General features: G+C 40.3%; 1 protein-coding gene across 3 annotated transcripts; it reads right to left on the reverse strand.

Moving 5' to 3' along the window:
- Nucleotides 1–532: 532 nt before the first annotated feature.
- On the reverse strand, nucleotides 533–20114 carry FBXO33 (F-box protein 33). Of its 3 annotated transcripts, XR_007777829.1 has the most exons (5): nucleotides 18618–20114; nucleotides 12130–12240; nucleotides 5889–6574; nucleotides 4231–4479; nucleotides 2392–2519 (listed from the first exon to the last, which is right to left on the reverse strand). XR_007777829.1 is itself a non-coding variant. In XM_018907416.3 (4 exons), the coding sequence occupies exons 1-4, from the start codon at nucleotides 19556–19558 to the stop codon at nucleotides 2248–2250; spliced, it is 2010 nt and encodes a 669-aa protein (XP_018762961.2). In that variant the 5' UTR covers nucleotides 19559–20109; the 3' UTR covers nucleotides 533–2247. The 3 variants fall into 3 exon arrangements, 2 of the variants coding, with proteins under 2 accessions (XP_018762961.2, XP_050831807.1); XM_018907416.3 differs by lacking the exon at nucleotides 4231–4479 and having other exon boundaries at nucleotides 533–2519; nucleotides 18618–20109; XM_050975850.1 differs by lacking the exon at nucleotides 2392–2519 and having other exon boundaries at nucleotides 2630–4479.
- Between the last annotated feature and the right edge of the window lie 1994 nt (nucleotides 20115–22108).

Consider the following 22108-nt stretch of genomic DNA (forward strand, 5'->3'; position numbering starts at 1 on the left):
AGCACAGTCAGCCACTGCAGGGCCCAGCAGCTCTCCAACAGCTGAGCAGACATTTCAGCTTTCATTCAGAAGGCACAGCTGCGTACTCTGAGTACGGATAAAACGTCAAACTGAAGCGTTGCAGGTATTCATAATCTATTTAATAGTGGGACACCAAAGAAGTACTACACATTTTTCTTGAGCACATTAGATTTTGATTTAAGCAATTGCAATTGATGAAGTAATTTCTCAAAAATAGTCTTCTATATTCTACAATCCACAGTTTACTGTATCAGTCTAATAGGTCATATAATGATATACTGTTTGTGCTAACTGGTCTGATCTTTAGCAAAGCATCCTTCCCATTCCTCCACCACCCCAAAAAATGTTGACAAAATTCAGCCAAATTTTAAAAAATTGTGTGACTTATTTTAGATTTTTCTGCTGACCTAAACACAATGGGAGCTACTAGTTATACACATCTTATGAACGATGTTGCATTTTAATTCTAAAAATCTTCATGCTGATAACAATAAAGTATTTTATACAGCGATCAATTTTTAATGCTTTATTCATTGATTAAAAGAATATAACATTTAACATAAACCATACAACATCAGTCATCAATTCAAACATTCAGCTGGTTTCCTTACATTTTCTGTCAGGAGTTTTTTTTTAATCTGATCACATTTATAAGATAAAATCTCACCACATCTGGCATATACACACACTGTGCCAGTGGATTCACTCTACTGATGTACATATAAAATCCGCATGGTATGTGCTCACTGGAGACAAAACAGCGCACACCTGTCAAAAGGTCATTTTAATATAAGATGGTAAAACCATTTGTAAAACACATATAAACTTTTTCCATAAATAGAATCATATCTGGACATCTGTTGCATAAATTGTGTTTTCCAAAGCTTACAATATAGCAGCCAGGTCTCAGCACTGCTGGGCACCCACGTTGGCCACTTACTTTATTATTGCAGACTGTCCTTTAAACATTAAATGCACAACATTCGTACCACTTAAAACTGGGGTCAGGTGGAAGTCTCACAGAGACCACGTCTGTACCGCGGTTGCCCTGAAACAGTTACATCGGCTTCTAAAGCCTCTCAGATATAACAAGATTTTAAAACATACTTCATGGAATGTTCTTCATGCATCATAGCAGCTCATACCTGTGATAGAACAAGCTTTGTATTTGTTTCCTTTCCTTCCTTTACATTCACTATTCACAGTGAAACAGGTGCATGTTTGTTAAGAGTTCTGAGGTTGCTGACTGAGCCACAGCACAGCTGTGTACCACAGGTCGAAATTCGACCTTATATATTACAATCTAGCAGTATCTGGCTGGCCAAAAGTTGGCCTGCCCCTGCCAGCATGTGGGCACTTCTTCGTTTTTAATCTATTCTTTGGCAGCTGACACAGGCGCTGACAGAGAAAATCCAGTGACTTGGTTGTTAGGGATTTCACGACTAATGTTTGTTTGCAGGTGTAGACCTTTGTATCGAAATCTTCACTGTTATGCGTTTACCTCACCGGAGCGCACATTTCTTGCTTTCTCCTTTTAAACTTTGGCCCAAAGCTAACTTTTAAGGAAGATGACAGAACATGAGAACAAACAAGGAGGAGTTTGCAAAGAATCCAAAAGACTACAGAGTTATGGAGTGGATCTGTAAGTGCAGGAACCTGAACCGCTAGTGTTTCACACCTCCGCTTAGCAGCTAAGGAAAGCCGAGAATGGAGTTAAGCCATGCTGCAGAATCCGCACGTGAAATCAAGCAAGGTAAGAGTCTTACAGTGAACAGCCCTGGATAGACTTCTCGTCCCTTAAGCCTATTAAGTAGCATGCTACTGGATTAAGCACACAATGACAGCATAGAGATCCACTGGGCTATGGATATGGGTATTAAAAACAGTTGGCTCCCGAGCACAGGACTCCAATAGAATAGCAAAAGAATTCAAAATGCAGTTACTCAATTAAAGTAAAGTTAGCCGGCAACCTCAGACAGCCTTTGGCTGTATCTTTGCAAGGTTTGGTAGACAAGTCCATTAACCGTGAAAACCCTAAACACTGCCACTTTCAGCTTCTAAACCAATACCCGACTACGTTCTTTGATCAAGAAGTAGAATACACATATATAATTCTATATAGCTAATACTGATTAAACACAGCACAAAAGGGGTTAATTCACACTACCGAAAAAACATAATAGGACCCTACTTGCATATGTAACCACAGGAATTGTAAATAAGGAGCTAAATGCCTTCACTGAAGCTTTGCATCTCTCTGTAAAAGTGACGGGTTGGCTCAGTGAAGACACTGAGCAGCTCTATGTCCATGACAGCGTGCCAAGGGCGACCCAATCCGAGAGATACTTGCTCAATGAAATTGTGTACTGGATCCACATCCTGATCAGCCAGTTCTCCTTGGTCAAATTCAATGCTTTCTTCTGTGACTTCCAGTACTTTCAGGTCAGAGCCACGAAGACGAGCAATCGCTATAAGATTATGAGCCCAGACTGTGTAACCTACAGAGAAAGAAAAACAAAGTTGTTCTGTCATTTTCCTACGAGTATTTTCTTACTCTAGAACTTAATACCAGACCATCCCAGTATCTCTCCCAACCCATTCCATCATGTTTTATCTGGCAGAATTCCCCTAGGGCATGGTGGAGGCTTTCTGGTTTCAAGTGGTGAAGCCCCCATTTTACACTCTGAATAAGTAAGTATAAAAATATTTCAGATCGTTTCATTAACCCTTTCTAGATCTTTTCCTCCTGCTTGCACAGCAGTGGACCACTGTAGGTTTATACATAAAACTTCAAACCTCCTGTGATCTACTGTGTAGTAAAATTAGAATGAAAAAAGTGAGTTATTAATTAACTGAATGCATAAAAGGAATGCTTTAAAACTCTGCTTATGCTAGAAAAAAATATGTGCTTTCATTGCCTTAGAAAGTAAACTTAATTAAAAAAAAAAAAAAGCCACCACCAAACAGAAGGTCAGCACGCTCACAAACCAAAAGCCTCTGCAGCCTCTTCATGTCACCCCAGTGTGTGTGTTTATGTACATATTTTATATACATATATATGTAAGATAAACTACATGTATCCTGTTATTCTGTCTGACATAAAATATAATTACAAAGCTTCCCTCTCTTGGCACTATATATTAGCATTTCTCTTTAAAAACTCCTACTCCCCAGAATACCTGTAAGCTTTTTGTGCCCTGGCTAAGAGAAACGCAAAGTTCCTCCCTATTCAGATGTAAAACACAGATGGGAACTTCCCTTTTGGGGAGCTCTGCCAAATCAGCCCTTCCACTGCAAAAGCTCATTTCTGCCATGATCATCATTCTTGCAGGTGCTAAGCTTCTTGGTGAGATGCCCAAGTAGATTCCAAGTAAAGCTGCAGTCTGCACAATATTTGAACTGGGAAAGCTGAAGTGCTGAGAAGTAAAAGCTAACTGTGGTTTGGTCCTCCAACAATGCATGAACATGCTCTACATCATAACATATCAAAATAGATTGTCAGAGAGTGAAGAAAAGATGTCAAAGTAATAAAGAAAAGAAATTTCTGGTGTTTTCTTTTACTTTTTTCTATTGTGTCTCTGGAAGTATGTTGGTTAGGGTAGGTGTTCAACAAAGAAGCCTGCACATATATATAGGGCTCATTTCTGGGGACAGAATAAAACTTCACCACAATGTTCATAACACAGTCATAAAAATCCATGTGGAAGTATACTTCCCTTAAGGAGGAAGAAAAAATAAAAAAGGCCTTTGTTCTCACAGATGGACCATGCTTTTTATTCACAGTACTAGAACATACCACTGTGGATAGCCTACTGTCTCCATCCCATCCCAAATGGTCACACACTCTTTACAACTCTTTCTTCATTCTGCAAGAGTGTATTTAGTGTCTGCCTTCCTCTGGCTTCTGGACATGGACATTTCCACCATTTCTTGGTGGCAAGATGATGATTTCCCACAAAAGACAATCTCGAGGCAGCCCATATAAAGTGTCCTTTGCATATACTTTCCCCTTCCCATTTCAGTCAATGACAAGTGGCAGCCACAAGTAGATTGAAATAAAAGCTTTTTCAAAAGCAAACTAATACCAGAAGAGGAAACATACACACACACACACACACAACCAAAAGCCTGAGAAGCACTGGAAGCTGAAGAATAACCACTTAGGGAGACAGAAGAAGAAACCCGAGCACTTCAAGCAAATTATCCCACCTTGAACAAAACCACCTTCTTTTCCTGAAGGAAACTTCACAATATAATATGACAAGTGGAGCCAGAAAACATTATATTGTAAACCTCAGGGAATCCAAGCATGAGGCTAAGACGCTGTACTGGATATTTCTTCCTAATAGTGTTCCATCTACTCTCCAAGAACGATGCTTGCAGTACAGTACTAGAAAAGTTATGTCCACAGCTTGGAAAAGATCAGGAGGCATTCATAAGCAGCTTAGCTAGCTTCTGCTGCAAGGAGGGGGAAAAGAAGGGTAAAGAATGCAAATCCCAGTGTAACAGCAAGGTGATATTTGGCCATTTTCTCACACAGGCAGAGACAGCATCTCTCCAAAGAAAGGTGATGTAGCAACAACCATTTGCTAGACAGAAGCATAAGGGATGTTTGCTTCCCAATACTCTGCACAGACTAACAGTTTCTACTGAATAGACACGTGCTGATATGAAACTACACTTACACTAGCTTATGTTCAGATGTTTCACTAGCTTTTAAAGTTAGATAATATATTAAAGGATTTTTCTGTAGCAGGAGAATAATTTAAGGCAACACAATTTTAATTTTTTTAAAGGTCCTCAAACATGTATCCAAATTTTAGAAGAAACTGCTAAAAGCCACACTTAGACTGGTAGAATCATGCACTGGCACCCAAAATCTGTCTCACCTGGAAACTATTAAGGAGAGGCAGCTCAATTGATCATGCCTTCTCTGGCCCCAGCAATGATTTTTCAGTAGAAGACCACATTAAAAAAAGAGCAAATACAGCAGGACCTTCTGAGTTCAACTGATGGAAATCCAAATGTTCACCTCCTGCTGCTGAAGCTCTCCTGTTTGTACTGAACAACTGGAGATTTACTCCCCCAAGCAGTCTGATGAAACACATTTATTCTTATGCAACTCATTAGCCATTGCTTAACTCCTTCATGGTCTTGGTAAGCTGATTCCAGCACAAATTAAAAAAAAATGTTATTCTGCATTATTTCAGTTTTGGGTGTCCTAAAATTTGCCAGACTGCTGTAACTTCTACCACCAAGCTCTCATTGATGACAGAGCTGAATAAATTCTAAAAGTTATTTGCTACTATATAGCAAATAAATAAGTGGGATAAACCTAGCTCTGGTATTACTGGTGAAACCAACACACTCAGTGAGGCAATTCCTTCTACATATTTTTCAGCCTTCATCAGTCTTACTGAATTGGTAACACATTTATTCTTCTCAGCTTTGGGGCACTTAACCCATGTTATTTACAAAGAGGAAGGAAAATCATCTAATCTTGCCAGCACATGAGCTCACAAAAAACCAGCAAATGTTTTCAGTTCACATACACATAACAAGTCACTTCATGGAAGTTGCACAGCGCAGACCGCTTGCAGGATAAGCCTCCTGGAATGCTCACTTCTTAAGTTATCCTCATTTCTGTGAGGAGTTTAATAAAATCCTATGTGACTTCTCAACAGAGGTTACTAAGACACAAGCAGGTTTAAAACTCATATACAACAAACATCTTCAACAACAGCATGTACAGAACAGTGCAGCAGCCTTCTGCATAACTTGCCACTAAAACTCACTATGATTAGAAAGGCTGAGAGCTTGTAAGTATTTAAAAGTCACATACTATGTCCATGCAATGTGTTACCTACCATGAACAGCTAGGAGAGACAGTCTTGTGCACCTCCAGGCTAATAAGACAAGTGGATCTTCATTCCGGTTGTCACTGAGATCTGGGAAGGCAGACATATCTATCACATCATTCATTAGTATAAAATGAGTGAGGAACTTGTCATACTGCCTGGATATGAGATCAACAACAGCTCCTGAAACACAAGTGACATAGCTGTCAAAGTGAATCCTCTCTAGGGGGATACTGGGCTTAAGAATCCTTAACATATCATCACTCTTGACATCAAAGGCCATTATATAGACCCGAAGATTAGTGCTGTTGCGAGTCAGCGCCTGCCAATTCTCATCTTTTGGCATATTGTCCAATGACTTGTGCATTATGGAAACACTGTGGACCAGGAGAGACAGTCGATGCAAAGGCACATGGTTGCTGTCAGCCAGGACTCTTGCCATTTCAGCTGTAAAATCACAGAAATCCAAAGCGAGCGAACGCAGATTCACAAAGCGCTCCAATTCAACCGCAGTGATAAGAGTGGTATTACCAGGGATGTGGTTGTCCAATAAGCTCAGATGTTCCATGGTGTTGGCTATGGGGTTTGATAAGGAGGACAATGATGTGGGAGTTACTATTTGCAGCATTAACCCACAAGACAGCCATTTCAATTGCCTGCTATTGCCTAATATCTCTTCAAACAGCTGTTGGATTCTGTAAGTAAACAAAACAGACAATGATCCTATTAAACATGATTTAGTCTTACCAACTGTGTACCATTAAATTTTTTTATTCAGGAATTACTCATCCTTCATTTATAGCCTTATTCTGCAGGAAGATGCTATTATTATAGTTCTTATGAACTGCAACCAGACTGCAGACCTCCCAGAGCATTTTAACATCCACTGCACTTAAAAGGTTAAAATTGTAAACTATAAGAAATAGGCACTTTGTCTTCCAAAAACGGTAACACTATGAACCTTCACTTCATGTATTTTCCAGCACGTATTTAACACCTTCCCACATACATTTTACGGTTATGCAAATAAGAAAACCTGTAATGCTTTTCAAATGCAGCTCTTGTTTTTAAAACCAGCTTTTTGTATTTCCTAACTTCTCCAGTACTGCAAATTTAGTATGGAAAAAAAGTAATTATCAATGAAAGGTGACAAACTTGCTTTTGAGAGCAAGTTAAAGTGATGTGAAATTACCTGCTTGATTTGCTCATTACAGGGTAAAGAACAAACATAAAAGAAGATTCTTTAAATAATTCCAAACGTAGAACTGACTGGATTTTCAAGAGCCAACAGGTTCATGTTTTACCAAAACAACTTGGACCCAGTAACATTTCAATCTCAAATCATCAGTGCCAGATTATTATGAACTTATTCTGATGCACTCATCTCTCCTACCCCTTTTTTTTAAGTGAATAGATGTTCTTTGCGTTAAGATATTTTATTCAAGAATGCAACAGAAGTATTTTAATTTTTCAAGATTAGATTCAAATAGTACAGTCACGCTCTAAAAACATTCTCCATGTAAGTATTTTTCCAATCTCCATTCCAAAGCTCTAAAGACCCAAAAGAGTCCTCCTGTCCAAATGACAAGTGTTCTTTTAGCATTTTAGACACATGTAGGTAAGTATTTGATCTCAAGCTCTGGTCAGCATTACAGAGAAGCAGTTGAGCCAGGCTATGACATCAAGAAATAAGATTCCATAAAATCATAAAATACCAAGAAATAAGATCCAGTATAAAAACAGCAGAAATTTTTGTTCCTCAAATCAGGTAATGGTTTTGCATAGAACACTTCTTTTATTGCTATGAGGATCTGTATAGTTTATATATCTAAGCAAAAAAAAAATTAAAAATTTTATTCTCATCTACGTAACTTTAATAGAGAGATAATGTCCAGGCAAAATTAAAGGTTTAGGCCAGTATCCTGACTGACAGCAGAGAAACACTAGCACTTTAAGGTGACAGAACAAGGAAAGCACATGGGGCACTTTATCAAATATCTCTCTAGTTTCCAAAAATTTGTAACTCAGTTCTGAGCAGAGGTGGCTTTATGTATTTTGCAGCTCTCAGAGACTTCAAATCTACAAATTCATCCAGGTTCCTCCCTTAGGGAAGAAAGGGTTTACCAACCATAACATCCAATAACAAAGAACTTTGCAGTGAGATTATCTCCTCTTCTTGCTTGCTCTGAACCTGTCACCTACTACCTTTGATGCCCCATAACCCTTCTGTTGTAATAAAGTTAAAAGATCAGTCCTCACTCATCCTCTCTCTTGGCAAATCCTTATTCATCCCCTCCCTTGCCTACATGCACTTTCTTCCTTCTCCTATGAAGGTACTAGGAGTGAAGTCAGCAAGGCCTGACTTGACCCAAATGGAAAAGCTGGTGTGGTTATTATATTTATTTTATACCTCAGTTCCCAAGGTTTTATCTAGGATAGTCATCAGGTAAAAAGACTTCGATATTTCCAGATTTCTCCAAGTATTTTATTTAAAATTGCAGACTCACAACTGTGACACAAATGAAACTGTTTTAAACAACAGGTAAGACCCAAAGAACAGTGCATTTTTCTATTTTATTCCTAGATTTATTTAGAGTTAAGAAAAACCTTATTTGATCCTGGCAATGTTTGTTTCATCATTATTCTTGCCAATGCTTAATTGAAGGCAGATTATCTCACAATCCCCCAAAGAAAAAGATTCTACCACAGCAATCCCAAATTTCTTCCAAAGACTCTTACCTCTCCCCATACACATCTACAAAAGATGCTGTAATGGCTGCAGCAATGGTAGGATTTATTTTGTAATAGCCCAAGTAATCAATCTTAATAGTGCTTTTAATATTTTACAGAACTGTTGAAGACTAATTTTGAGGTCTTCAGTAGAATGCTACCATCTATACGCCTCACTGCACTAAAAAACTGTTTAAATTGGGATTCTCATACACCTTAAACATCTGAGCTTAGAAAAATACTGTTTTAGTGCCTGAAAAATGTATTAAAAAGAAATATGACCCAGAACTCTGTAACTCTAGGGTAGCTTTTCTCTCCAGTGGAAACTGCAGTAAAAGACTTCTTAAAAGAGAGAGAATGATTTAATGCAATCAACTTTTTATTGCAAACATCAAAGTATTTACACAAGTATGCAGATCTATGCTGCTACTCTAACGACCTGTAGGTCCTAAGAAAACTTTCTCCAGTTTTTAGCCAGTTAGAGATCAAACACGTCAATAGAGAACATTTAACAGCAATAATTTCTGAATTGTTTTTAATACCTGCTTTTTAAAAAGGCCAGACAGAAAGCACTATATAAGATAGAAGAAACTAATTTTAACATATTTCAAATAATTTTTTTAACAGCTTAGCAGGTTTGTTTTTTTCCTCCCCTGCAAATTCTTATGCACATTTTACTTTTCATAAACAGACTGCATCTAACTGGAGTTTGCAAAAATAGCCTGAACTGCATTCTAAAAAACAGACGTGAATTCTTGGAAATTAACACCTACTTGATTACCATATTAATTTTACCTCAACTGCCCAGCAGGTACTACAACATTTATGCTAACGTAACACAATCATTTCAAAGCTCACTTATAAAACTGAAATTTGAGCATTTAACAGGAAATACAAGCACTAAGCACATGCCAAAAAGCAATGCAGCCTACTAATGTCTCAACAAGTGTCATCAGCCCACTTTGCTCCCTGCAGGCAGCAATTATGGGACAGTCACCATTGACCTGTAACCTACAAATTATTATACTGAAGCAAACAACTTATAAAATAAAATTGTTTTAAAATGTAGTTTCACAATAAATGCCCCCAATGGTGTTTTCATCTAGAGGACAGACCTGACTAAACAGGCACAATAAGTGTTTAAGCTCTCAAACCAGTCCTAACCAGGACTGAAGCACATCCATGGCTCTGGACAGGGAGCAGACAGATTACTAAGGTGCATATGGAGGCCATTTATTTAATTAAATACTATCAATCAAAAGATTTTGTTTAATAACAGAGGCTAAACTGGTTCTTTTGAAAACTAAGCTATCTGAACCACACGGATCAATCATAAGAAGCAGATTTCAGAAAGCCAAAATTTTAGACAACTACCCTTTATTCAACTCAAGACAAATGAACTGTTTACACTGAGCATCCCAACACCAAGAAACAGAGCTGTAAAGATAATTTTAGAAAGTAACCACGGACACACATGCTGTACAGAAAAGGAATAAGCATCACAAACTCATGCAAATGTGTATTTTTGAAAATATGCTCCAAAGCCTCCTCTGCCCCAGGAAAACCCTTAGCCTTAAACCTGAGGAAGCATCCTAATGGCTCTGTAATAGCTGAGATTCCACCTACAGTCTGTTACACCCAGCTCAAAGTCAGATTTCAGGAATCATAACTTTTTTTCCCCTGACTGCTTTAACTGCAGGAAGTTACTGAAACAGCTAGTAAGGTTCATCACCATACAGGTTCCAAAAATCCTCAACTACCAGTAACGCTGTCTCCAAAGGCTGCTTACACCTTTCACTGCTAGTTATCAGCATTCACATCTTGCAACTTACTGATGCAAACCACAAGTGCAAAAAACAAGGCTAAGAAGCCATAAAGATTTACTTTCTGAACTAAGGCTTCTTTTAGTTTTCAAACTTCAGACAACTGAATAAAACACTGTCAAGCTTTCCTTTAATTTAGACAAGGACTAGCAGGTCCCAAATACACTATTCTATTCTAGGAAAAAAAAAACCCAAAACAAAACAAAAACTATCAATAATAATGCCCTCCCAAAAAAGAAACAACAAAAGAAAACACGACCCTCGCAAAAAAAAACCAAAAACCAATGAAACAAAAAACTCACAAGAAACAAACAGAAAAACCCAACACCAAAATTAACTAAACTAAAAAGAAGTAGCATTTATTTGCTCACTCCAGAATGTGCAAAGGTTAATATTCATCTAAAAGATGAATAAGTTAGACAATCAGTTTTGAATGGTTTATGACTCCAAAATGTGAATACTTGCTTGAAGAAACATTTGATTGTCCACTCAGCTGAGTAAACACCTGCTTAGATGGCTCCCTTCAAGTCCCTTTGCAAAGATTTCATTATAAATTTATATTTTCACAAAGGGTATCAAATAAAGAGGCTTTTACCAAATAAGCCTTTCACCTGCACACAGCACTACAGTACATATGTTAGACAGAATCACAAATTGCTCCAAGTTCTGCACTGGAAACATAACAGAGGAAAAAGACACAGTATGTGACTCACAGCTCTGTTTGCACTGGTTCGCAAATTTAGGTCAGGACCAAACACTCAGTTTGACGACTGCATTCACATACACACATTAATCTGATAATATACCTACACTGGTTCTAAAAATCACTCAAAACAAAAAATACTAAAGACCTAGAGTGACTGTACTTATTCTACTCCCAAGCTACTGGGTAAAAAATGTTTAAATTGAAACAAATTAAAATTATGGTATTCAGGTTTTATTGTAACAGAAGTTTTAGCAGTACTGCTAAAATAGTTAAGTCAGCATCACTCCCTCTGTGGTAATTTATTCCAGAAGTCAGTAGCTGTTTATAGTGTATTTAACCTTTTCCAAAGAAGAACAAATTACTATTTGGATTAAAAGCATTCAAGGACTGTCCTGTAATGTAATAATGGCAAGCTAAAATACACCTCTGAACTACACAAGCACACTGACAGCTGTGATCTTTCACGAATTCTGCAAATAGAGAACCTAGTTTTCAGATGCAACTTGAAATAAGTCATAGCAGTTTCATGTTTCAACAGTTTCTCTGTTTCCCAAGTTTTGAGCAAGCTTGAATGAGAACATAAACACAAATACATTTTCAACTCTTGTGAAATATAACAGATTACTTCCTTTTCTAATTTTTGTCATGTACAGCAATAGTAAGAGGTGCTGGTAACAGCTCCTCACCCCGCCTCCCCTTTTGTGGCATTAACATAATAATGTTTCTAGAAGACAATGAAAAGAGGAAAGAAAGGATTCTCATCCTACTGAGAATGGAGGGAAAAAAACCCCAACAAAAATACAACAGCCACAAAACCAGACTACTTCATGTAAATAGCAGGAACAAGAATTTAAATTTTCACCCTGGTAAAAACCCAAAAGCTTCTCAGTTATGTATTTCAGGAACTTCGGTGTTCTGTCATCTATTTTTATTATTTTCACTATTATTATTATTATCACCCTGTATTTGATAATTTACAAATATAACTTACTGCTTAATCTTCTTGCCATCAGGGTCAACCTTTCCAAGGTAAGTGTTTGATATAGTTCCATGTTGCTGCAGAATGCTTATATCCCCAAAGAGACTTAACTTCTGGAGGTTCCTAGGAAACAACAAAATAAAAGGAATCTGTACACAAAACTAAAACGGTGTGGGAAATCATTCTGGATAAGACAAATGCAGGCAATAAACCCCACTATTACATGGAACACATAGCCTGTGTTGGGAAACTTACTGTCTTGGAATGCAGGCACATACGGAACTAAAGCAAATGAGACTGAAGTATAAAGGGGAAGGGGACTACACAAACTGCTGAAACCAGCTGTAAGAGCAAATACTGCTTTTTAGTCAGCACTGGAGTATTTTCAGCAAGACTGTAGCGCCACAAAGAAAACTCAGGAGTGGTTTCATACAATTTTTAATTATTGGAAAATGTGTGTTAAGTGTCACAATGAAAACATCAAATACTTGTTCCTTTCAACATCTGACACTGCATTTAATGCCCAAGTAGAACACAACCGCAAACAACCCTGCCTGAGCACTTACATCAGCTGGGTTACAAATGGGAGCCCAAACCTGCCTCAATCAAGGCATCACAAACCTCAGACAGGAAAAGCAAAAGTTCCCCATACCCTAATCAGTGTCTAATTTCTGTTATATCAAAGTAGGGGAAGCTTTTCTAATATTCCCCATCAGTAAGGGACAGTGGTCCACCACAACAGGTGATTTTAACTTTTAGAAGGGATACCTAAAAAGAAGTGAAAGAAGAACCTCTGAGTTGATGCTGAACATGACACAGTGCACTAGACAGTCCTTTCCCTAGTTCAGTTTTCTGACTTGCATCTTTTCTATTCCTAAAATAGATCAAGAAACAGGTATGCATATGACTGCAGTTTTAAAGTAGCTATGTAGCATTTACTATTATTATTTTTGTAGCTGACTAAGTTTTGGGTCAACATTTCTTTTATTTATATAGGCTATAAATTAGATTTACTCCTAACATGCAAGGACTAGTCTGCAATTGATAATTAACAAGGCAGAAACTCCAGTTTCACCACAAATGGACACATAAATTAAATTAATCCTAAACAGTAGATGCCAATTAACCTGTAGCTCACAAATACATGAGTTGCCATAAATCCTTATTTCTTCTGGCTCACAAAGCATATACTAGTATTGCAAATCAGCCTTGAGGAAAATGGAATATGATTACCATGCTCAAAGCATAGGGAAGCTCTGGCACAGTTCACTACCTCCACAGTACAACCTGATATTCTACCAAGAGAAGACAGGGGCAAAAAAGGATTAAGCAGCCAAGTTTTACATTTTTTAGTGGGTATGAGTTGCAGTCTATAATTTTTATCTACCATAAATCATAATTTACCTGTTTTGAAGTTCCTGTATTCAAAAAGAGCACCCTGATTGCCTGAAATATACCTACTGTTGCACCTGCTACTTTTTTCTATAGGAGAACAACAACTTAACAGCAAGATCCATGACCTTCATACAAAGTCTTAAAAATACTAGAGTCAAATACCTAGAATTTACAACTGTGTCTGAAATTCCAAACATTTAGTATTTCATATTTTAAATACAGGCCTAGTATACTGATGAGCCTTAAAATATGATCAATATTCTACAAATCTCACTAAGACATTTTGCCTGACCATACCAAAGAATAAGCTTGGCAGGAAAACCTAAAACACTGGCACACCCAACTTGAGAGTATTCTGGGCTCTTTTTTCCTCAAAAGCTGTAAGAGGTAGTTTGGTATGACAGGGAAGTAGTAGAAACCTGAACCAGGTGTGAAAAGTAGTGTTCACAGGCAATGCTAAAAGTAACCTTTATCTTTTGATCTTGGTGACTTATTTATGAGGGTCAAGAGCCAAAATGCAGTCTCAAGAACAGTTCTGAATCACCTCCACATTCACACCAAACACAGGTCTAGGCTTGTGCCACTCATACCGCCAGCCAGTGCTACAGTAGGATGGAGGCAGGCACTAAGAGGACCATCAAAGCACAGCACACATGGAACACTAATTACTAGCATCCCATGCATTTTTACTTCATCTTTTTGACTGCCATTTCATGCAGTACAGAGACAAATGGAAAAGTTCTCTGCCTGAAAACTTAACCAATGACAATATCCAATTATTTTTCTATTCACAGCACAGTTACTACCATCAACAAATCTGATCAAGTTCAACACTATGTTAGATTTTTGCCACTATTTGCAGTTTTATACAACTCCATGACATTCACCTCACAGCTCACCTTCTTTTCAGAGAGTCTGTAAAGTGACTCCAATTAAATAAAATTATTTAAAAGTTACTTATCTTTTGCTAAAAGTCACAATGGAATCTTAATCCTGTATAGTATCCATACATAACACCTGGGGGAAAACTTGTGTCTTTGAAGGATTTCTAAAACAATTATTTTCCACTAGCTCAGATAGCACACTAGAAATAATAAGCTTCTTACTAGGCTCCATCTTCAATTTTGGTCAGTCTTTTTTAATACCCAATTTTAAAAAGGCACATAATGTCCTTGCCTTACATTCAAGGCGAACAAAGTGGCAAGGCACATATTGTATTACTACACCAGTTTCTGCCAGTTTCAGCTGCCTGTTTAGACCAATAGAAAACAGTCATTAGGAAACATCAAAACCAGATGCAGTCTACTGCTTTGAGCAATTCACCAATTTTTGGTAACTCCAAGAGATACCATACTTCGGCAAGACACCACAGTTTTATAGTAATCTGCATTTTTGTTTCCATAGCAAAGATCAAACAAGTCAGACAATTTAACATGCTGCAGAGGAAAAGAGGGGTGTGTGTATGTGTCACTATCTTCCTACCTTCCTTTGTAAGCAAGAAAGGAGGAGTAGAGGAGATGATACTTTGGTATCTTAGAGTTACATAAAAGAACAGGATTTTCCTACTGAATGATGACAAGGTGCTTATTAGCTGTTGTATGCATGTAAGTGCAAACAGAAAGTTTGTCATACTCCTACCCTGTCTTCTAGAACTCAGTTTTGAAAGATCAGGTCATGAAAGTGCAGATCATGAGGATTTAAGAAACATCATCCCCACCCACACCCTTTCTAGTAAGTAGAACATCAGCTTTTAAACAGTTATAAGCTTTGTTATTTTGCTACATTTGCTATCATAATCATAAAAGCTTATGGAAAAGTTACAGATCACTATAAACACTATTAGTACCTTTCCATTAAATAAATGATAGATTCTTAGAGCTCATCAAGGTCCCAATCCTATTACTTCATACGCTATCACCCACAAAACAACTTGAAACTCTGCTTCAAATATGAGACAGACCTTGAACATACCTTTTTGGATGGTAACTGGCTGGCAGCAGGAATATTTGTCAAAAAAATTTCAGCTGTTTTTAAAACAAGTGGCAAAAAAGTTGTTATTCCCTTAATTCCATCAGAAATAGCAAAGGTCACTCCAAAATATTTTTCTAGAGACTTAACACATAGATTTGCTTAGAAACTAGCAATTTTATGTTGTCCAGAAAATGCTCTTAGTAGCAAAACCATACATCATTCTCCTCTAGCCAAGAGAGCATTTATAAATTTCATTACTTTTAGTAATTACTTTTCTTAGGTCCTGCAGTATTGTAAATCCTCAAGGAATCTGTGGCCATTTAAAATACATTATTTTTCTTGCAAGGAGGAAGGTTGCTACTGCATTGCTTAATAATAAATTTAAAACCCCAAAACAACACTATACAGTTAATAAACAGCATCACAAAGGCAGATTTATTCCTTTTCAGTTCTGAAGTGTAAAATGGAACATTTTTTTAATTTATCTGCCAAAAAGTTATCATAAGGGCTGACAGGAGTTATGAAAGACTGTCCTGTTCTAAACTTAATTCCAAAAGGAATGCATTTACAGTGATTCAGCCACTGAAGAAGTTAAAAATTTCCATTTACATTATTTTGGAAATTACAATTGCTATCTTGTGCACAGTGAAATATAGTGAAAACAAGCAGGAATTATTAATAGCCCTTGAATTATAGATAAATAAAGAGCAAATAAATTGATTATGAACTGCAGTCCCTCCTTAGGCAGAACTAAGCATCAAGCAAGTGACAAGGTCTCTAGTTTAGACATTAGGTGTTCACAGTAAGAACTAAGCAGCAATTTGGCACATGTTAATACTCCTCCTCACCTCTTTTCAAACTCAAAAATCTACTTAAAGAACTAAAACCCAGTGTTCTACCTGAGAACTAATAATTTATAGGTAGTTACTTTGCAGGAAAAAAAACCTCAAACATCAAAATAAACTAAAAACCTAGTCTGTTCCAGGGAAAACAAATAAGTCTATTCCGAAAGTAAAACTGAAAAAAGGTCAAGTATTTAATGTAGATCATGCCACTCTTCCCCCAATTTTTAAAATGCTTATTAAAAAAAGCCTGCTGTAATAACCAGGTACCCTGTGTTCCCCAATCATGCGTCATTCATTTCAAGCCAAAAGAGCAGCATATAGATGATTTAGAGACAGCAAGAGAGTATAGCAATGCAAAATCCAATCCAAGTTGGTAACTTTTCTTCCCAGTTTTACCACCAAAATTATACTAATCTACCAGAGAACAGATACTGGAGAAACAACTACTTCTGCACAGTGTTTTACTGCAGTCCTGAGTCCCACTGTGCATACAGAATCTGTAAAATGAACTTCAGAAAGCAAGTATCCTCGTACAGATTTGAGATAAGGCCATGGAGAATTTTTCAAAAGAAAAAGTGTATCAAAAGCCTTCTAACATTGCAGTTAATTTTGACAGCCTCGAACTTCAGTGAGGAAAAAAAGAAACAATTTCGTTTTCAAACAACACCCCCGTGCAACAGCTCCTATGGATACTACTCATTTTAAAATTCCAAGCCCATGTCATATCTGTCTCAGATCAGACAACCACCACAATCACTTCAACATTTTTTCCTCTTATAATACTAGCTGGATTTCCTGCAGATTCAACAGCTAAGTGAAAGCTCCAGAAATACAAGAGAAAACCAATCAAGACAGACGATCACGATTCACACACCAAGGATTCATAGGGCAAGAAATAAATTAAGATAAAGGTAAGCCGGACTAACGAGCTGTTTTCTGAAGTGAGGTCTGTAACTCAGCCGTCGCAGCTGCACCACAGGAAGTACCTGCTGGGGGCAACAGAGCAGAGGAACTGAAAGCGAGACTTCACACACCACATTTGCATTCATCTCAAACCAACGAGGAACTGCATTTAAAGTTCTCTTGCTTCAATTCAAAATAAAGACACAAGGAAGGCCTCAAGCTACTCTCTCATACCTCTGGAATCAAAAGGGGAGGTTACAAGATCGTGACTCAGTTGCAGACAGTTTTCTAAAGGCCATCCACAAGGATTAATTCATCCTAAAGATGCCCTGAAACACTTGCAGCTTTTTTTCTTCCCTTGATAGGTGAAGCTATAAGCGTGCAGAGGGGAAATAATATTAACTATTTCCTATCCTAAAACCTACATGGCTTTCCAAACTCATCATAACCTAACTGTAATATCCTTGCTTTCCTTATATGCTGACTAGAGGCCATATATTAGGATATCTGATTATCATCTTATTATCTCTACCACACCCCCCCACAGTGAAGAGAATGCAAATATTTTTGTCTTAAAGACCTCAAAGCTGAGGAAATTATCTAACCTGCCAAAGTAAGTGTGTGAAAAACACATCTAAAATACAAACCACAGGAAAACATTTCTATCACTTAAATTCAATTAGGCCAAGAAAGTCCTACACGCGAACATATTTTTCAATAAACAAAAGAACATAAAACCTCCTCAAACCTCAGATAAGCAGTTAAAACGAGAGGTGGCATGAAAACTCAGCTTTTCTACAGCGAAAGAAGACCTCATAGCTGGAAAGGTGAAGGTATTTTATTGGGGCAGTAATTCAGCACGCCAGAGCTGTAATTTTAATTCCCCCTTACCAGTTTCTCACGACATACTTCTTTGCAAAGCATACACAAGGTCTAAACTCTGCCCGTAGTAAGGCTTATTTGAAGTGAGAAAGCTATCTTGTTATGCAGTAAATTCAGACTCCTGGCTCTCACTTGCTCCGTTCGAGCTGCATTCCCCCCTTCCATTCAAAAGACGAAGAACTTTTTATTAGTGCGGCTGTATCTGTTTTGCGTATAGACAAGCCGCTCGCCAGCTGGACGTCTGAGCATCTATATTCCTCGTCAAGCTACACTATATGATAAAATTTGGTAGTTTGAAGCGGCGCGTCCCCGTTTCTGCCCAACTCACAGACCCTCTCTCACACACACAGAGCAGCTCCGAACGCAGCCCCAGCACGAACCGGCCGGCGCCGGCTCGGGCGTTGTTTCCGCCCGCAGAAACCGGCGGGACGGCTGGACCGGGCCCCGCGCGGCTCGGGGGCTCCGTCTGCCCCACGCCCGGCACCGCCGCTCCCCCGGCGGTACCTGTTGTTGCGGACGCTGCTCAGGACGCACAGCACCAGCTCCAGGTAAGTCCTCAGCAGGTCGAGCCAGCGCGGGCTCAGCGGCGGCGGCGCCTCCCCGTCCCCCGCCACCGCGGCGCCCTCGCCCGCCGCCGCCCCGCCGCCGCCGGTGGGGTAGTTGTCGGCGGCGAACTGTACGCGGAGCTCACGGACAAACCAGCCGCACTTGCGCATGAGGAACTCGAGGCGCGGGCGCTCGGCGGGCGAGACGCGGAGGCTGAGGCGGAGGCGCGGCCAGAGCGCCGGATAGAAGAGGCACTCCCGCCAGTGCGAGCAGGCGGCCGAGGCCCGCAGCCGGTCGGGGGCCGCCAAGAAGGAGAAAATGTGGACCACCAGCTCGCTGGGCAGGGAGCCGGCGCCCACCGCCTCCCCGCACACCGACATCCCTGGCGCCGGCCCCAGCCCCGCGGCGGCGGCCCCGGGCGGCGGCCCCGGCCTGGCCTGCGGCTCCTGCGACACAAACAACAACATCAATGACACGGCGCGGGGGGGCGGGCGCCGGCCGGGACGCGCCTGCTGCCGGGACGCACCACTCGCGCCACAGCCGGGGGGGAGGTGAAGCGGCGGAGCGGCCGCTACCACTGCCCGGCACGGCGGGGAGAGGTGGGCCGGATCACTCAAGCCTGAGGGCAGCGTGTGAAGGAAGATGCCGCCGGCGCCACGCTCTGTTTCTGCGGGGCGGCCAGAGCCGCCGCGGCGGAGGGAGGGGGGTTCACCCCGCGGAGAAAATGGAACGTGCCGGCCGTGGCCTGTGAGGCGGAGCCGGCGCGCCCGCCTCGCGGGGGACGTTGGCCGTTCCCCCCCCCCGTGCCGGCGGCGCGGCCCCCCCGCTCCCCGCCCCTCCGGCGGCTCCCAACGCAGTGCGGCGGAGGCTCCTGCCCGGGGCGCGGCCCGGGACCACATTCCCTGCAGGATCCACAGTGGGAGCGGCGGCCGCTGCCGGGGGGCAGGCGCAGGACGGCCCCCGGCGGGCGCGCCTGCCCTGCGCGCCCGGTGTTTAGGTAAACTTGGGAAGGCTGCCTGGTGATGTCTGGTGGCGGCGGCGGCCAGGTCCGTATGGGACTGCACGTACGCCTTTGAGCCAGCAAAATTACCTCAGCAGCATTCCTGCTGCTGCCGCTGGAAACGCGCTGACTACGCAGGAAGACACATGTCGGCAGAGTCCGACATGTGACAGAACCGCTGTGAGCTTAGGGCGATACAGGAGAAAATGCTCCAAATCTTAGTAATCTCAGTTTCTTAAATCTCACGCGCTTTTATAACACCCGTGCCAATATCCGCTGTAGGTGTGTAAGGGTGACTTCTGTCCATACAGAGTTTTGAGAGAATTTAAAAGTCTGTTACATGCTGATGCTGTAAAGGCTGAACAACAAAACGCTGATAATTGCATGCATTTTTATAATTAAAAAACAACTTATCGAAATAAAATTGAGTACTGCCAGTATCTTGGAATAATGGACACAGTTTCTATAACAAATTTATATCTGAGTGTTCAGAAATGTACACACAAAATAATAAAAGATGTGCTAATAGAAATGAAGTCTAGACTCTTCTGTATATGGAGTAGGCACACATTATAACCTGATTCATTAGCAACCAAATCTAAACCAGCTCTCTCCCTTTACTCCATGACTAGCCGTTTCTGCTGTCTCACAGCAGGGGTGAAAAAAACCAGCATCACTTATCTTTTCTTGAATCTGGTCCTGGGGGAAATGTGTCTTCCATTTCTCCTTGATTGGAGACAAGGAGCCTGTAGAGGCAGATGTTACTATGAAAGTAAGACTATAGGAAATTCCCAGCCAGTTCCCTCATCAGGGACTGGTGCTGCTTCACACACCTGCATAAGTGATTTGAACCAGCATAAACAACTCAGGTAAGTGCTGTGCTACTCCCACTGTGGATTCCACCAAAATTCCCCAGGCAGTCAAGATGCAAGTTCTGCAGCAGCCAAACTCATCTGGCCTAGAAGGATGCAAATGAAAGGAACTTACGCGCCTACATGTCTCCATATTTTAATATCTACTCAGTGACTCCCCATTGTTGAGCTGGTGATGAGTCAAAGGACTTCCAAGATTACTGAGTATCTTAATGTAAAACAGCATCAAGCTTTATGATTCAGTTCCTTTGGATTACCAAAGCAGCATCAAGAAAAGTCAGTTTATGAAATTAGTAGTTATTGATTGTTACCTTTGTTGGATTGTATTGGATCAGTAATAAAATGGCATGCTGAGTTAGGGAAACTTTCCTGTCTGACCATCCAGGAACTACTCCGGCAGTCACACTCTCACCCATCTAAGCTGGGACTGAAATCCCTTCCCAGTGGGCAGCCCCAGTGAGCCTGACTCCCCACACACCCCCATATCACACAGTCAGACAAAGTTTCCTTACCATCTCAAAGCCAGATTTCCCATAGCAGAGTCTCACTGCTCTCAATCCTTAAAATAATTCAGTCTTGATGAAATAACTAAACAGCTTGAGTTGGGATCCTGAGCAAAGGAAACCCTGGGGTTTTATACCCTCACAGTCTAAGCATGGGATCAACTGGGGGTCCTTGGCTCCTGCCATGTCTCTGAGTGTCTGGTCACTTAGTTGGGCCACAGGCCCTGAGCTTGTCAAAGGGTTTGCAGTTCACAGCCTCTTGCCTCAGACTCCAGCCATCCAGAGAGCTCAATCTGCAGCTCACACTGCAGCTGCAAACCAAGCTACCTGCACTGAATATATTCCTCAATATATTTCCACAGAAAACTGAAATGGTCTTTTACTGTTACTGCTGCATGGCCATTTAATGACCTCCAATATTTTGGGATTGTGTTAAAAATTCAGTCTCAGAAGTTATTACTTTCAGTTTTGTAAGCTTAAATAAATTAATCTGTCTAAAGCTTCAGCCCATCACAACTGTGGCTCAGTGGTCCAATATGATAAATGCCAGACTTTATAGATTCCCTGATAGAATCCATCTGCAGGGCCAGTATGGCACTGAGGCAGCCCAGTCTCTGAGGCTGTTGATTCTGGGTTTTGAATCACTTTTTCCTGCCTTGTACAACAGAAATATGCTTCAGCTTGACTGAAAATTGATTTCACAGTGCAGGCTTTTGTTAGTATTAATGCAATGCCTGCAAGCTGGTGGGATAATTACCTCAGAAAAAGACATGCATCTAACTTGCTTGCAGACTTTATGGAATTACCAAGTGGCTCTAGCAAGTAGCTGGTCAATAGTCCTTTTGCTGAAGCACTAGGCTGTCAGAATGACTCCTCCATTAAGCCACTCACTGCATATTTAAAGCTGTGGGAGATAACTGTAAATCTTTATGCCGCAAATCAAATTTTCAAATGTTCTGAAATGCAGTGAAGCCATATTGCACATCTTGGAGTGACTGGAAAAAAGAAACCATTCCAAAGTAGTTAAAGGCAAGAGATGACAGCCATTTACCAAGAAGTGACCACAGTTTTTTT

This window comes from Serinus canaria, chromosome 5 (assembly GCF_022539315.1).
Source record: "Serinus canaria isolate serCan28SL12 chromosome 5, serCan2020, whole genome shotgun sequence".
Taxonomy (NCBI): Eukaryota; Metazoa; Chordata; class Aves; order Passeriformes; family Fringillidae; genus Serinus; species Serinus canaria.